The sequence below is a fragment of the Loxodonta africana genome, chromosome 4 (genome assembly GCF_030014295.1).
Source record: "Loxodonta africana isolate mLoxAfr1 chromosome 4, mLoxAfr1.hap2, whole genome shotgun sequence".
Classification (NCBI taxonomy): domain Eukaryota; kingdom Metazoa; phylum Chordata; class Mammalia; order Proboscidea; family Elephantidae; genus Loxodonta; species Loxodonta africana.
This window is the reverse complement of record NC_087345.1, coordinates 49,090,387-49,108,562: the sequence shown is the minus strand read 5'-3', so window position 1 is coordinate 49,108,562 and position 18,176 is coordinate 49,090,387. Positions and strand designations below refer to the sequence as shown.

The 18,176-nt window shown below is 38.0% G+C and overlaps 1 protein-coding gene across 1 annotated transcript; it reads right to left on the bottom strand.

The window, feature by feature from the left end:
- Positions 1 to 521: 521 nt before the first annotated feature.
- TSPAN19 (tetraspanin 19) lies at positions 522 to 17,905 on the bottom strand. The gene is made up of 8 exons (XM_003405605.1): positions 17,840 to 17,905; positions 17,675 to 17,747; positions 14,244 to 14,368; positions 8,713 to 8,787; positions 6,100 to 6,210; positions 3,071 to 3,214; positions 1,865 to 1,948; positions 522 to 590 (listed from the first exon to the last, which is right to left on the bottom strand). The coding sequence occupies exons 1-8, from the start codon at positions 17,903 to 17,905 to the stop codon at positions 522 to 524; spliced, it is 747 nt and encodes a 248-aa protein (XP_003405653.1).
- Positions 17,906 to 18,176: the final 271 nt, after the last annotated feature.

Genomic DNA, 18,176 nt, shown 5'->3' with positions numbered 1-18,176 from the left:
ACGGGAAATGTTGGATAACGAGATAGCTGATAAGTGAGGCATAGGTATATTCACTTCCAAGCAATATCAGCAGAAAGAAGTAAATGATTATTCAATATAGAGCAGTTTTGCAAAAATTTTCGATCTTTGTTTTAAATCTCCAATAAATTTTAATTGTATAGGTAACTCGTATATTTTGAACATTATACAGGTATTTTCTCTACATAAGAAACTCAAAACATATAATGATACTTAATCACATTTTGAATTTAATGTATGTGATTATGCCCTTTCAATTCAGAACATAAATCAAGTTAAAGTTCTCAACTATAGAAATTGATATTTTGGAAAAACAATATTAATGAAATTTCATGGAAAACTTTATTATAATATTCAATAATTCTATACTATATATAGCTAATAACTCAATGAGGTCCTAAGATTAATTAATACAATTCAAAAATTTTTTATCTTGCAGAATAATACAATATGATTATTTTGAGAACGAATCAGCTTCTTCTCAACAAATTAAAATCTGAAGGTCACTTTTCTGGATGTATTTCATTCTTGGTATGTCTGAAGAAAGAAATGGTTAATGAGACTTGCAAAACCTGGAAGATAAGGGAACAATAAAGTTTATCAAACGTTAATAAGAATAATTTGTAAAGTTAACACTTATACTGCATAATCACTGAAGGGAATATTCTAATGGAAAAGGGGTTCATAGAAATGAAAAAGCTTCAAAGTAAGGTACATGTTGCTGTGAATGAGAGGGCTGAAGAGTGAGTCTTCTAGAGGAAGCCACCTTTCACCAAGTCCATGTGTAAAGGGCATTAAGAAATAGACTGCTATGGTATTAGTTACATGGACTGTCATGGAACTAGATGCCTTGATGCACTGCTGTTCTGATTCTTGCACATCATCTGTCTAACTATGTCCTCAAACCTAGAAAACTGACTTTTTTGGTTTGGGATCACGAGAGGTGGTGTATAAAGGGTCGAAGACAAAATGGAGAACCAACATTCTCCGCTTGACTTCTGTCTTAAATACCCCATCATGAACATAATCGAGAAAAAAAAATATTTTAAAAGAATGATAGTAATGCTGCAAACATGCCTTGGTTAACCACTATTTTGGGATCAAAGCTGTTATCAGTTCAAGAGATTTTAAGGAACCTTAAGTTAACGGCTTTGTGGGTCAACGTAATATCAAATTCAGGATCAGTGTCCTATTCTGGACAAACCATGCATTACATATTAGTTCCAATGCTGTGGTCCCCACTATAATCATCTGCCCACTCCCACCGTTTCTTTGACTCTGGAGCCCTCACTAGTTCTCATCAGCCTTCTGGGAGACTGCAGAATGCAGTCCTGATTCTGAATCTGGACTCTGTAGTCGGCACCTTGCAGAGATCACAGACTGTGTTCATTTTTCTTCCCATTATATTTCCGATATCTTTTTCAGTATCTGGCACAAAGTAGATGTCCCCCTCTAAATTTATTGACTGACTGAATGAAAAATCAATATATGAGTGAACAGTAGATCTGACTAATGGCAAACATCTGCCCAATTTTCAGCAGTTTGTCGTGTTGCATTGCGATGCTCTTAGTGCTGAGATATGAAGTAATTTTTTGTTATATTGCATCACAATGAAACCACTACCTGCCAGGACAACCGCTTATCAACAGTCTCCACCTGCCTGGCTGACTTAGAGATCTCTCCCGCAGCTGGGGTCTTTACTCCTCCTTGGTGTGACTAGTCTCAAATGCTGGTTCCTATTAGATACACTTGTTGGATCACACATCCACCTGGCTGTTCTGTAATCTATTCTGTATGGTTTATACTTAATATTTTTTTATCTTTAAACATATGAACAAAAGTTTACCTCTGAGGCCAAAAGTCCAAAGTTAATTCCAATTAAAGTTAAAACATTAACATCATACCATGCGCTGATTTTATTTTCACAACCCTAAGGAAAATAAGGTATTTAGATTGACTCAGCGATATAAATGGTCTTACATATAATTCTAGTTCCAAGAATAAGAAACACATAGAGATAAATAATTTACTAAAATAGAACTACCAAGTCAATGGCTAACTGGATTTTTGGTTTAAGAAGCTGAGTTTGACAGCTGGCCACCTTAGTTGCTACTGTTAAAGTTCCTAAGATGTTGTCATGTATTTGAAATGAGAAAGCCATTAATTTTTGAAAGAAGGATTTGGTTTTCTGAAGATTATCGTAATTCAGCAGGGTATCTACCACCACCCAGATAGAAAGAGACACTTCTTAAAATACATAATGCTGTATTTATCTAAGAAAGAATTATATAATAGAAAGGATACACTTAAAATTAGAGTAACATCAGTATATGAACTATATACAAAGTATTAGCAATTCTTGGGATGGAAATTCCTTGTTTACTAATATTCTATACTTGTAAATATTAGTTGCTTCTGATGAGCCTCTACTCGTTCTTCTTCCACAACTACCTGAACACAATTATTGTCATTGCTGAGGTTCCGCCCTTCAGGTTTTGCCATCCCTCATACCCCTTTACTTCTGGTATTGCGGCCCCCTAAACAATCCTAGGAAACCCTGACGGTGTAGTGGTTAAGAGCTACGGCCACTAACCAAAAGGTCAGCAGCTGGAATCCACCAGGTGCTCCTTGGAAATCCTATGGGGCAGTTCTACTCCGTCCTATAGGGTTGCTATAAGTCAGAATCAGCTCAAAGGCAACAGGTTTTAAAAGAGTTTGAACAATCCTATACTCCAGGGCTTTGTCAAAAGGTGCCCCTCTTTCTGCAGGGCTTTGAGAAGGAAGGTTGGGAAGACGAATTGAGGGCATCCCAAGACCAAGGAGCACGTAGATAACAGACCCCAAGAAATTTTATTAATTTATTATATACCAAAATAAAACCACAGTTCACCTAATTATGGATTAAAAATTTCGTAAATTGGCTTAAGAACCTAACCCACATGAATAACATCATTTTTCTATAAAACTTTGCTCAAAATTTCAAACTGGTTTGCAAAAAAAAAAAAAAAAAAAAATCACTGTAAACACTCGGAGAAGCCTTCGCTTATCTTACCTCTAGGTAAGTTGCACTCAGTGGTGCATCACAAAACCATTTTCTTAATGTAGAATTTGTGCACGAACATGGTACCTGTTCTGAGTTTTCTTTATTCATGTTCTTTATCCAATCCGTATAATTGTTTTGGCCACAACACTGTAACTAAAAAAATAAGTCTATGACTTTTACTATAAAATATTCACAATGCCGTTAATTATATGACTCCCGTGCATATTAAAGTTGTATGCTGTAAAGCAGATAGTTTGTTCTTATGCAAATATAATGAATTCAACAAAAACTATACTTTTAATTTAACTCACTACTTTGTTGCCTCTGCTGTTTTATTAAGGAGACCTAGTGGCACACTGGTTAAAGTGATCGACTGCTAACGAAAGTCTGCCCGTTGGAAACCATCGGTGACTCTGAGGGAGGAAGATGTGGCAGTCTGCATCCATAGAGATTTACAGCCTTGGAAACCCTATGGTGTCACTATGAGTTGGAATTGACTCAATGGCAGTGGGTCTGGTTTTTGGTTTTGGTGGTGGTTATTAACCAGAGCTAAAGTTCTCTATTCATTCATAGTGGGTTATGTTTAGATGAAATTGTTATATATGAATTTGATCTCATGGGAGTCCAAGATGGAAGTTATACCTTTTTTAATAGAGTTGCAAACTGTATTTAGGAACACAGTATAATACAGACTCACCTGAGCCCTACCATCCTTCTAACTATAGTATTTCCCTTTATATTTATCCAGAACATGCTACCACTGTTTACTATGCATGAAAAGAGACTCAGGATTATTTCTATTCTCTTAGAGCTAATGTGAGATAATAAATTTCATTGTTATACTGTGTGAAAAATTGCCACAAAGACCAAAAACGTATGATAGTAAAAACAGTCATAGAAATGGCCAGATTTCTAAGAAATATCTCTTTTCCTGTGCTGGTTCTAGAATCCTATGAAGTTGAGTCGGGAGGATGTGAGAGAATTAGCTTATATATTTGTCACCTAAGAAATAAGAGGAAGTTGAAGTGAGTTTTCATTGTTTTCTAAACTTGTTACTGAAAGTTATAACATCAGTACTACCTATATTACAATATGCACCACCAATGTTATTAAAATGTTGAGTAACTAAATTAGGATATTGAAACATTAGAGATTAGTTTAACCAACTAAATCTACACACACTATCACAATTATATTCATGGCTAGAACTGGAAGCTGGAATCTCCTTAATACTAGTGATGTCGTTAGCTGTCATTCAGTCGGTCCGTGACTCATGGAGACCCCATGCACAGTAGAACAAAATGCTGCCCAGTCCTGCACCATTCCCATGAACATGATCAATGGTAAATCAAACCATTGTGATCCATAGGCTTTTCATTGCCTCATTTTCAGAAGTAGATCGCCAGGCCTTTACTCCTTGCCCATCTTAGTCTGAAAGCTCTACTGAAACCTGTTCAGCATCATAGCAACATGCAAGCCTCAGATGAAGACACTCATGGCTGCATGTGAGATGTATTGGCTGGGAATCGAACCCTCATCTCTCTCATAATGGGCAATAACTCTACTACTGATCCACCACTGCCCCAGTGATGTCATTAAAAAAAAAAAAAAAAAGTTGCTGTCAAGTTGATTCCAACCCCACGTGTGTCGGAGCCGACTATGCTCTGTAGAGTTCTCAATGGCTGATTTTTCAGAAGTAGATTGCCAGGCTTTTCTTCTGTGGTACCCTAGGCAGACCTGAATCCCCAACCTTTCAGTTAGCAGTCTAGCAAGTTAACCGTGTGCCCCACCCGGGACCCCTTTGATGTCATACATAGAGCTTTTTTCCTGTTTATCAGTTCATGAATGTAGGAAAGTTTCATTTCTGCTGTAAGTTTTAAGCAGTCTGAAATTTCAATGAACGTACTGATCACATACGTCTGAGAAAAATAAGACAAGTGAAATCATTTAGAATTACATTTCAGTTCTCTTAAAATCCATTTCTGTTATTTTGTGCACTAAAAATAATAACTACTTTTTATGAGAGACATCTAGTGTAGCAGTTACTACAAAGTCTGATGCCAGATTATCTGGGTTGGAATCTTGGCTCTGCCACTTATTAACTGTGCGACCCAAGGTAAATCAGTGAATTTATCTGCCCTTCATTTATAAAAAGAGTATATTATTACTTCATACCTCATTAGGTCGTTTGGAGGATAAATGAGTTAATATATGCAAAGCCAAAACCAAACTTGTTCCTGTTGAGTCATTCTGACTCATAACCACCCTATATATAAAAAAAAAATAGGACAGAGTAAAACTGCCCCATAGGGTTTCCAAGGAGCACTTACAAAAGGGCACTGATACTGGCACTATGTAAATGTTTGCTATTTTCGTTATTGGGCACTTAGTATGTTCCAGGTGCTGATCTATTCCTCTAAACCATCTGGCTGACAATATCCCCTACCCTTTCACTACACCCACTGAGAAAAATTTGAATGAATTGTGACATAGTAATTCTTACAACAAGGATTACCTGCTTAGTATGTACCAGATCCAAGGCTTTCTATATATTCTACATATTACTCCTGCCAAGAAGAGGTAGGTGTTATTATTTTCATTTTACTAACAAGGAAACTGAAGTTAAGAGGGTGGCTTGTCCAGGGTCACAAAACTACGGCGTGGCAATCCTAATTCTGGCATTCAGGCTCGCATGTAACCACCGTGCTGCTCTGTTGCTAGAGGGACAGCTGATCAGAACAATCTTTCATTGGATGCAGCCGGACAGACATACTCCATTTGGCAGAGGACCACCGACACTTTTGTAGGTGAAACCGGGGTAAAACGCTCATTAATTAACCCAGAAAAGGAGAGAGAAGCTACAAAAAGGAGAATAAAAAAAAAAACAAATTCAAGATGTGTAGGAGGGAGAATGTGCTCCACCCAGTTTGTCTGGAAGAAGCACAAGGACTTCTCATTCCTCTGCCCCTTCCTCCTGCCACTCCCTGTCTCACCCCTACAATGGTCACTTTTGACTTCTAATTATAATTTCATCTTACTGTTTTCTGGAACAAATTCAGAATAATCCACTTGGGTAGGTCTTCAGGCATATTTTTAGATCCGTACTTCAAAATGACTAAATCAAATTCATCATGCCATATTTGATGAACCTATTGGGAATTGAATTAAAAGTGAAAACTTGATAGACATTTTCACTGATGGCTACTCAGAAAACTGTATTCAATGTTACCCTTTTTCTTTAAGTTACATTATTTTATAACTTTTTGAATTATAGCAAACTATTTTATAGTAGTACAAATGAGTCTGGATTATAGAAATGCAAATGTTTTTTATTCCCTAGTTGGAGGTGCAACTGATCACTCTCCCATCCAAGTCAATTTTGCATCTTTTAAATAATTTAAACATTCCTGATTACCTATATATGTGTCTTTTCTTTGGATTCTCCTTTGAGCTGGTTTTTACATCTTCCAAGCTTCCTCACTGATTAAGACATTAAATAAAATTATTGACATATCTCCATTTTATTTGTACAAGAGTCACGATTTCATATTTTTAGAAAGTACTGTTTAACCATATGAACACAAAAACAATTCCATCTGAATGGGGGAAAATGCTATTTCAACATCTAGATTCTGAGAAGGTAGATATATTTTAACAGTAACTTACTTAAGCATTTACAAATTTATATAGGACTTTCACAAGCAATTTCTAATTTTCTCCTCAATAAGACCAAAAATAAAACCAGCTGCCAGTGAGTTAATTCAAAACTGTAGGAAAAACAAATATGATTGCCATTTTGTAAACAAGAAGACAGAAAGAGAATTTAATTATCTGCTTTTGTTTACAGGAATAAGGAAAAGGATGAAAGACTTGAATTCTGATTCAATGCTTCCTCATTGTATAATGCTGTTTTTGCATAACTGGTGGGAATATAACAAAAATTATAAAGTGTACGCAAGTTAAATGCTTACTCAGTTACTTATATAACCCAGTGCTGTTGAGTCGATTCCGACTCATAGCGACCCTATAGGACAGAGTAGAACTGCCCCATAGAGTTTCCAAGGAGCACCTGGCGGATTTGAACTGCCGATCTATGTATCTGTGTGTTAATACAAAGTCAGATCTTCACTGAGCTGAAACACTTAAAGAATTAAAAGTAACCCTAGGCTGCAATAAGTTAATTTTGTTACCAAAAAGTTTTTGGGGGCAATTTTATCATGGACTTTTTTGAACTTAATTTGGTAAGTATAAATCTTGTTCTGAGCCCTGGTGGTGCAGTAGTTAAGAGCTGGGCTGCTAATCAAAGTATCAGCAGTTCGAATCCACCAGGTGCCTCTTGGAAACCCTATGGGGCAGTTCTACTCTGTCCTTTAGGGTCGCTATGAGTCAGAATCGACTCGAGGGCAACGGCAACAGGTTCATATCACTTATGAATGTGACCTGGGCAAAATATACGATTATATCTTATATACATAAAATTGCTAAATATATACTTCGATTAGTATTATTAAACGATCTCAATTTCTTTACAAAAATATGGTGAGTTGTAACCCCAATACTCCTCAGCATGTTTTCTCCTTTTTCAAAATGGGTAACTGAGAGCTTGATAAAACTAGTGCCATGATAAACCTGTAAGTTGTTCTTCCTCTGCCTGCCTCCTTCATGTACCTCTGTTAATGACTTTGTTTTGACCAAATATTAATGACCTTGTTCTTTGTTTTAAACTGATGCAAATAACCTTTTGTTATGTTGGACCACCGGTGGCATACAACACCCACAGGAAAATTGGAGCCCAGGTATCTGATATCCTTAGCCTAATAAAGAGATGTCCGGCAGTATCTTTTGTCACCATCCTGTAATGAATAGCTCTTCTTGAGCATACCTCTGGCCAAGTAACTAAAGTCTATATAAGCTCTAATGTAAAATTGCTCTTTGGGACTCCATAGAGACAGGCTATGTTGCTGCTGGTCCCCGGTGATGTATACATCTCCTTTATAAACTTTTTCACTCTTTCTGACCTGTAGTATGTTTGATTGGCTTGACTTTTCCAGGGCACGGACCCAAAATGGGTAACACAGTGATTGGATCAGGAGTGGTAACCTGGGTGGCAGAGGGTATCTGGATGTCTCACACTCCGCATCACTTTTTCTTCCCCCACTTCTTCGTTATTGACAACTTTCTCAATCTTATCCGAAAGCCCCTCCCCCCACAAAAAAGGTGCCATCAAGTGGATTCTGACTCATTGTGACCTCTTTTGTTTCAGAGTACTCTTGTACTCCATAGGGTTTTCGTGTGTGTGACCTAATGGAAGTGAATCACCAGGCCTTTCTTCCGAGGTGCATCTGGGTGGTTTCCAACAGCCAACCTTTAGGTTGGGAGCCACTTGCTCATAGCTATGCATTGAACCTTTTGTGCTACCCAGGGAATCCTTTTTCAAGCACAGTTATAGACAGATTCCTCCAGCCCACCCTTCCCATCTGACCCCTGGTTGCCTACATAGAATTCTAGTGTTTCCACCGAATCCTTTTGTACCCCTAAAGATATTACCTTTGGCTTTTATTATAAGTTCAAAGGTCTCAAAAATCTAAGGCATTCAATTTTCTTTAGATTTCAAATAAAAGAACAGATTGATAAGGAGTCACTTTCCATACCTCCTCTTTCTTTGTGAAGATGAGTGCTGAAAGTACAACTTGAACACCAATGGGACACATTAACAGTGCTGCATACTAAAATGAAAGAAAAACAGAGATGACAACTATGCTTCTACTTTATATTTTAGAAGCAATAATAATGGGAAAACGCACACCATATAAAGCATGCATAGGTATCTCTGAGGCTTCATAAAATTGTTGAAATAAAAAGGCATGCCTCCTTACACACACACACACACACACACACACATATCCATGATGAGACTACATCTCACATACTCTGGTCATGTTATCCGGAAGAATCAGTCTGTGGAGAAGGATATCATACATAGTAAAGTAGAGGGTCAGTGAAAAAGAGGAAGACCCTTAACTAGATGGACTGACACAGTGGCTGCAACAATGGGCTCAAGCATAACAATGATTGTGAGATGGTGCAGGACTGGGCAGTGTTTCGTTCTGTGGTACACAGGGTTGCTATGAGTCAGAACCAACTGAACGGCACCTAACAACAACAACCACAAGACAGTAATATGTAATAGTATTTTATGAGAAACCTCATCGGCTACTTGGTCTAACGAAGCTGTTGATGACTCACTCTTAATTCAGATCTGAAAACTGTCATTGAGGGGAATTCAACTCTCTGGATATCCATGAAAACTAAAAAAAATTCACTAAATTCGTGACCTACTTTGCAAACTATCCTAAGGTGTAGCAGGAGACAGGATTGCCAAAAGTAACTGTCTTGGTAAACTTAATGTACTTTGGACTATTTCTTTGAAAACTGAAAATACTTCTATGCAAAGCGAAATAAAATGTTTTTCCCATTTATTAGACCATTTTCTTTTTTAATTCTATGACCACTTCAATTGTTTCAACATAGCAGCACATACGGATATTATCTTATCTGGAATTAACAATAATTTAAGAAGCCCTGGTGGCACAGTGGTTAAGCACTCATCTGCTAACCCAAAGGTTAGTGATTTAAACCCACAAGCCTCTCTGCAGGAGAAAGATGTGGCAGTCTGCTTCCATAAATATTTATAGCTTTGGGAATTCCACGGGACAGTTCTACTCTGTCCTATAGGGTCAGTATGAGTCAGAATCAACTAGACGGCAATGGGTTTGGTTTTTTTGAAAGTTAGTGGTCTAAATATTAACCAGTTAAAATATAAGTAATAGCGATTTACTGTTGTCTTGGTCATCTAGTGCTGATATAACAGAAATACCACAAGTGTCTTGGCTTTAACAAAGAGAAACTTATTCTCTGTCTAGTAGGCTATAAGTCAGGGCATCAGCTCCAGGGGAAGGCTTTCTCTCTCTGTCGCCTGTGAAGGAAGGTCTTTGTCATCAATCTTCCTTTGGTCTAGGAGCTTCTCTGCGCAGAAGCCTCGGGGCCAAAGGACAAGTTCTGCTCCAGGTGTGTGTTGCTTTCTTGGTGGTATGAGGTCCCCATATCTCTTTGCTCACTTCTCTTTTGTATCTCAAAAGAGATTGATTTAAGACACAATCTAATCTTGTAGATCTCGCCAATAAAACTGCTGCTAATCCATCTCATTAACATCATAGTGACAGAATTTACAACACACCGGAAAATCATACCAGATGACAAAATGGTGGACAATCACACAATACTGGGACAATCACACAATCATGCCCCAGCCAAATTGATAGTCATATTTTTGGAGGACACAATTCAATCCATGACAACTGTATCATTATTAATTTCATGTATGTTAAACATTTAATACTTTAAAATAGCCAGCTAAGGTTTGGTTACTTGACATAATTTTTTTTTTTCAGAGATAAAAAAATATAGACATGACACTTTACATCTACCTAGAAGTTTAGATTTATAATACTTCTACATATAATACCTCATTTAATCCTCACTAATAAAATATTGGTGGAGGCAGCAAAATTGTGAAAGACTGAAATGATCCAAATGATTATTAGGTGTCTTTTTAGGAGCCCTGGTGGCACAGTCGTTAAGAGATTGGCTGCTAACCAAAAGGTCAGCAGTTCAAACCCACCAGCTGCTTCTTGGAGACCTTATAGGGCAGTTCAACTCCGTCCTATAGGGTCACTATGAGTCAGAACCGACTTGAGGGCAACTGGTTTGGTTTTTGCTTTGGTTTCAATGGCAAGCTAGGTATTGTCTAGTGGACCCTTCCTGGTTTCTGATCTGTAGGTACTTGCCATTATCTTTGACTAAACTATTTTATAACTCTGTAGAGATAGAGGTTAACTTACAGAAAACTGATAACATTGCAAATTTCCTGTCTGTAGCAATGCAAATGATTTCCATTTATAGAAATGCAAACAAATAAGGTCTATAAGAAATATCCAAAACCAAACCAAACCCACCACCATCAAGTCAATTCTGACTCCTAAAAGAGACCTTCAATACAGAGCAGAACTGCCCCATAGGGTTTCCAAGGCTGTAAATCTTTGTGGAAGCAAACTGTCACATCTTTCTCCCACTGAGTAGCTGGTAGGTTCAAACCACTGACCTGTTGGTTAGCATGGAACACTTTAACCACTGCTCCATTAGGGCTCCTTATAAGAAATATAAATCTCCACAAATCTAATTCCCATTTCAACCAGTTGTAACTTTTTACTGGTTCCCTCACTGAATAATTAGCTAAATAAATTCTTTGATATATGTTGACTTATATATATGTTAGAGAACTTATTTTACCCCTGAAGATTATCTTTTAACAGTAGTTATTTATAGTAATAAGAAAAGTTCAGCATATTTATGTGTTATCAGTACTTAGAATCCAAGTAATAGACCCACCTCACATTACTTGGATCTATAATCAATGCCCATGGAAGCAACAGTCAAGAAATCAAATGACATATTGCATTAGGCAAATCTACTGCAAAAGACCTCTTTAAAGTGTGAAAGGGCACAATACCACTTTCAGGATTAAGATGCACCTGACCCAAGCCATGGTATTTTCAATCGCCTCATATACATGTGAAAGCTGGACAATGAATAAGGAAGACCAAAGAACTGTCATCTTTGAATTACGGTGTTTTCAAAGAATGTTGACTATACCATGGATTGCCAGAAGAACAATCAATCTGTCTTAAAAGAAATATATCCAGAATGCTCCTTAGAAGCAGGATGGTAAGACTTTGTCTCACATACTTTGAACATGTTATCAGGAGGGACCAGTCCCTGGAGAAGGTCATCATGCTTGGTAAAGTAGGAAAAAAAAAAAAAACCCAGTGCAGTCGAGTCGGTAGAGGGGCAGCAAAAAAGAGGAAGACACTTCACAAGATGGATTGACACAGCAGTTGCAACAATGGGCTCAAACATAGCAATGACTGTGAAGATAGCCCAGGACCAGGCAGTGTTTTGTTCCCTTGTACATAAGGCTGCTATGTGTAGGAACTGACTTGACAGCACCTAACAACAGTTCTTACAAAGCACAGTGAGGCACTGCACAAGAGCTTTTATAAGATATAAAACTGTCCCTTAAGTGTTAATCTGCAAAACTAATATCTATTTGATTAGAGTAGGGGTATGCCAAATTAGCTTTAAGCCACAGAATAGTTCCTAGGGCTATGAGATTGTTCTATAACTGGACTTTGAAAATTAAATATGGTTAAAGGTGAAACGTGTTCAGAGAGAAATAGCAAAATAGCAAAAGAGCCATGAGGGAAAACCTGGTGGTATCCTTCCATGGCATGTGCAGAAGGGATGGTGGGTGTCTTGGCTCTAGGACCTGACCTCTCATGTCCTAGTATCACCTATATTCCTTATGATGGGGTCTATCAGACTTGCTCATTCTGAACCAATAGTAATCGAAACACATGAGGCAGAAACTTTAGAGCTGTGTAAGTTTTCCTCCCTTTAGTTTTCCCCTTCCTTTCCCCTCCCCAACCCCAACTCAATGCTTGTGACAGGCTCTGTCTTCTTTGTTTAAAGGGAAGTTTGTGGCAAGGAGAAAATCAAGATTTTCCTGCAAGCCATTTCCATTATGATTTTCATTTCCAAAAGTTTAAGCCCACTGATAAAATTATGCTAAGTATCCTAGAAGGAGAAGATAGGATTTGAGAAAAGTAGGAGAGCCTTTGAGAGAAGTAAGAGTGAGGCGTATTTTCAGACTAGAAAGATTCTAAGGCACTGGTTGGAGGATGGGTTCTCAGAGCAACGAGAGCTAGTGATTAGATTTCTGGCTGTACTCTGGTGAGGTGGCAAAACCCCAGAGGGAAACGTGTGGTTTCTAGCTTTGCCTAAAATGTCCATGGGGAGTGTAATATTTAAATAGTAATAGGTAAGAATATCTAACAGGCAGCATCTGATCCCTATGTCCTTTAGTTGTTAAAACATTAGAAAGGTCTCAGTGTCTTCAGGGAAGGATACTTCAGGGAAGGAGGACCCAGTGGGTATTTACAGATTCTTTGCAGGTTTCAGAAACTCTGGTGGCTAGTGGTTAAGTGCTATGGCTGCTAACCAAGAGGTCGGCAGTTTGAATCCACCAGACGCTCCTTGGAAACTCTATGGGGCAGTTCTAGTCCGTCCTATACGGTCGCTATGAGTTGGAATTGACTTGGAGGCAGTGGGTTTTGTTTTGGTTTTTTGCAGGTTTCATTGATAAGCAGCAGTGGTACGTACTGGGTGAATAGCAGCCCTGCCTTTACCACTTTAGGCCGTTCAAACAACAGAATGAGAAGACCTAAAGGGCCCATATGGGCTGGGAAAGTGAGTGCATTGGTGGTAATCAAGGGCCGGAGGGACCACAAGACTTTCAGAGCTACCGAAGAGTCAAGTATCTCTGCACTCTTCCTGTAGAAGGCCAGTAAAAAAAAAAAAAGTAGGCAAGGAAAAAAATGACTGTGGTTGAATTTATTATCTGTTTGTAATGGAGTGGCTATGAATTAAAATCAATTTGATTTAAAGAAAATTCAAACGTTATATTTCATTTGACTTTGTGAATTGTGATTCATATCTGCCACATACATGGTAAATGACTCATTCAGGTCTATACTCCTGATTATAATTTGTCTTTTCATGTTACATGCCTAGGGGGAGATGGTGTGCTAGCCAGATGCCAGAATCCTGCCCTCTCAGCAGTTCAGTTCTCTTTGTTAAATAATAAATTGTGAAATCGATTGTAATTTAGCTTCCCACATGTCACGCCCACAGGGAGAAAATGTGCTAACTACAGGACATGTTTCCTTTTCTTTGGTAAGCTATATTGCTCACTGACATTAATATATTTTATTCTAATTTTAGTCTTCAGATTCTTAGGTTTGATTCATTGTAGTTCACCCTAGGAGTTGGATGCCTCTTGACTCTGTGGAAAATTAAATATCTAAGTCTGCAGTCCTGAGGCCCAGATTTAATGCATGGGAAACTTACTAAGAAAATATTCTACCTAGAAAATTTTCTTGGAGGGCACTTCATTTGGGTCACAAGGACACATTATATTTGAATGGCCATGGTGACATAAATCACTCTCGCTTATTTGTATGAACCTCAAAAATCGAAGGTTCAAAGTCAGAAGTGAAATACATACCAGAATTAGGAGACATCTGATTGCTTTGTGAATTCCCAAATAACCCAAAAGACAAAGAATAACAGTAGCAGATCCAGTTCCAATCAGCAGTTGAGAAACATATGCTATCAAGTGATTCTTTTCATCTGTGGGAATGTAAAATGACTTATTATGAAGTTACATTTCGTTTGTTTTCTATTTAATAAATAATACATAAATACGGCAACCAAAGGTTTCTCGAAGTTGTTGCCAAACCACCAGGATTCTCTCTCTTTTTTTTTTTACCCCATTCTAGCCCCTCTCACTCTAGGCAACAACCTTTCTACCTTTTCTGATAATGATAGAGAATCTCAGACTGTTTCTTTATCTTATCTTCATTGTTGTCTATGATAAAATACCTTTTTTTTTCTGGGATGACTTCTACACATACACCGTCAAACATTCATGTACTAATTCATTCATCAAAAAATCTTGAAGTACCAAATTGTGGGCTGGGCGTCCCTTGTATGATATCCTGCGTGTTTTACTAATTATCGTTCTCTTCGCGCTATATTTTATATTCTCCTTACCTAGACTATGAGCTCAGTGTTAGAGACTGAGTGGGTTTGCATCACAACTGAGAAATTCTTAGCTTAGGAAACTAAACTCTTTTACAATAGGCTGAAGGAAACCTGCTCTTGGCCCCAGAGGAAGAGGTTATCTTTATTATACTGGGCAGTAGGCAAATCTGCCCTTTGATCCTTAGAGATATCCTGTCTTAGCTACCTAGTGCTGATGTAACAGAAATACCACAAGTGGGTGGCTTTAAAGAACAGAAATTTTCTCACAGTTCAAGAAGCTAGAGGTCAGAATTCAGGATGTGGCCCCAGAGGAGGTTGTTGTTGTGGTTGTTAGGTGCCGTGGAGTCGGTTCTGACTCACAGCAACCCTATGTATCACAGAATGAAACACTGCCTGGTCCTGCGCCATGCTCACAATCGTTGTTATGCTTGAGCCCATTGTTGCAGCCACTATGTCAATCCGCCTCATTGAGGATCTTCCTCTTTTTCACTGACCCTCTACTTTACCAAGTACGATGTCCTTTTTCAGGGACTGATCCTTCCTCACAACATGTCCAAAGTATGTTATGTGAGATGTAGTCTCGCCATCCTTGCTTCTAAGGAGCATTCTAGTTGTACTTCTTCCAAGACAGATTTGTTCCTTCTTTTGGCAGTCCATGGTATATTCAATATTCCTCGCCAAAACCACAATTCAAAGGCGTCAATTCTTCGATTTTCCTCATTCATTGTCCAGCTTTCACATGCATATGATACAATTGAAAAGACCATGGCTTGGCACAGGTGGACCTTGGTCTTCAAGATGACATCTTTGCTTTTCAACACTTTAATGAGGTCCTTTGCAGCAGATTTGCCCAATGCAATGTGTCTTTTGATTTTTTGAGTGCTGTTTCCATGGGTGTTGATTGTGGATGGAAGTAAAATGAAATCCTTGACAACATCAATCTTTTCTCCATTTATCATGATGTGGCTTATTGGTCCAGTTGGGAGGATTTTTTGTTTTCAGAGGAGGTATTTCCTTTCTATTTCAGTTTCTAGTAGCTACCAGCAATGCTTGGTGTGCCTGGGTTTTCTATACATCTTTCTTCCTCATCTGTCTTCTTCTTCCCTCTGTGTGTGCCTGTGTCTATTCTGCTCTTTCTATACCTAAGAGGTGATTAGGTTTAGGACCCACCTTATTAACGTAATAAAAGAAAAACCCCTTTTTTTCAAATAGGCTCATGTTTATAGGTGCAGGGGTTAGGATTTCAATACATGTATTTTGGAATGGGGGGACATAGTTCATTCCACAACAGATACTATGTCTATCTTTCAAGACTGTATTCTATACAAAAGATCCTGAAAAGATAGTCAGGAACTAAAGGGCAGTAAGTGTTTCAAGAAATTCCAGAGAACATTAGAAAATTGTCTCCCAACACTAAGTTCCTCTTTTTTATTTTTAGCAAATCATGGCACATACTCACTGCACAACAGGGGTTGGCAAACTTTTTCTGTAAAGGGCCAGATAGTAAATATTTTAGGCTTTGTGAACCATACACTGTTACAACTACTCAACACTGCCACTGCAGTGCAAATGGGGCCTTGGTGGGATAGTGGTTAAGCGCTTGGCTGCCAATCCACTAGCTACTCCTTGGAAAACCTATGGGGCAGTTCTACTCCGTCCTATAGGGTCGCTATGAGTCGGAATTGATTCAATAGCCAACAGGTTTGTTTTTTTGTTGTAGTGCAAAAGCAGCCATAAGCTATATGTAAGTGAATGGGTATGGTTGTGTTCCAATACAAGTTAATTTATAAAAACAGGCAATAGCTGTATTTGGCCTGTGGGCTGTATTTGCTGACTCCCTGCCATATCATATCTGATTTTCAAAATCTTTGATAAAAACAGGGGAGTACCTTCCTCCCACCAACCAAAGATATTTATATGGAAATAATCCTTAGCCTAGTGGCTCCTAAACTTAACTCACAGTGACCACAACATACTACAAAATGTCAGAAACAAAAGAAATCAAAGTTTTTTTCCATAAAGTTAAAATATTCAGTTATTTTATTCATACGTTCATATTTGGGGTATATTATAATTTATTTGTTATCCTGTGATGGTGAGAGTATAGGCTGAGTTTTAAAACCCATCATTTCACTTGCGGGGGTGGGTAGGAATTGTGTAGCAGAGTAGTGGTGGCACAGTGGTTGAGCCCTCCGCTGCTAACGGAAAGGTTGGCTGTTGGAACCCATCAGCTGCTCCACAGAAGAAAGATGTGGCAATCTGCTTCCATAAAGATTATAGCCTTGGAAACTCTACGGGGCAGCTCTACTCTGTCCTATACCCAAAACCAAACTTACTGTTGTCAAGTCGGTTCTGACTGATAGTGACTCTACAGGACAGAGTAGAACTGCCCCACAGAGTTTCCAAGGAGCACTTGGTAGATTCAAACTGCTGACCTTTTGGTTAGCAGCCATAGCACTTAACCACTATGCCACCAGGGTCTTCATTCTGTCCTATAGGGTCACTATAGTCTGAATTGACTCGAGGGCAATGGGTTTGGTTTGGTTTTGGAGGGATTGTGAAAACTGTTGATCTCCATTATCCTTTCAAGTCTACAGATTTGTAATGGTCCAGGGTTATCACAACAATCCTCAACCTCCCCTTTCTCTCATCGCTCTTGTTCAGCTTGTTCCTAGCTCTAAGAAAAAAAAAAAAAAAAGTTCCTACCTCTTTCTTCCTAATTTATCTCTTCTAAAATCAGTTGATACAAACTTTCAGAGGGAAAACCAGATTATATTTAATGAATGTTGGCGTAATACTGCCACCTGCTGAATAAATCATATATGCAATGATTTAAAATTGAATGCCTGGTTTATTTCATTCAGGGAAAGCAAAAAGAAAATAGATACATACCCAAAACAGTTAAAAAATTGTTTCTATCTAACAAAAGCCATGTGCCAAATCCCATGAGTAAAAATCCAAGAATCTATAAAAGAGACAGTCGGCGTTTATTTTTTTAAGTAATTGCCTATAAAAATGCATTCGTTTTCTTTAGTAAATAATTGTGAGGATTCTTACCAAGGAAGCTCCATTAACGAGGTAAAGAATGTATTTAAAAATTATTATTTTGCTTTTCTTTAACATTTTTTTCCTCTCAGAAAACTGATGATTCTGAAAGATAACCACAAGTTTTACTATAAAAATTCACCACAATATCAACTTTAATTCTGCCTATTCATGCCATTCATTTGCATAATTTTCTTCTCTTACTAGTTTTTGGTATAACCTTTTTTTTCCATGAACATAAAGGCATGCTGAAAATATCCTGAAATCATACCTTTCTCTATCTGAATTTTTTGTCCAGCCACTCGAGACCAAAACAGTATGTCAATAGTAGCCTCATTGAACTCCTTGC

Excerpts from the sequence above, each read along its gene's own strand:
- TSPAN19 (XM_003405605.1), bottom strand. The coding sequence starts at position 17,905 with ATGTTAAAGAAAAGCAAAATAATAATTTTTAAATACATTCTTTACCTC. Across the intron at positions 8,788-14,243 it reads TCAGATGTCTCCTAATTCTG|TATGCAGCACTGTTAATGTG; the intron begins GTATGTATTTCA and ends CTTTCATTTTAG. Across the intron at positions 3,215-6,099 it reads TGAATTTGTTCCAGAAAACA|TTACAGTGTTGTGGCCAAAA; the intron begins GTAAGATGAAAT and ends TTATTTTTTTAG.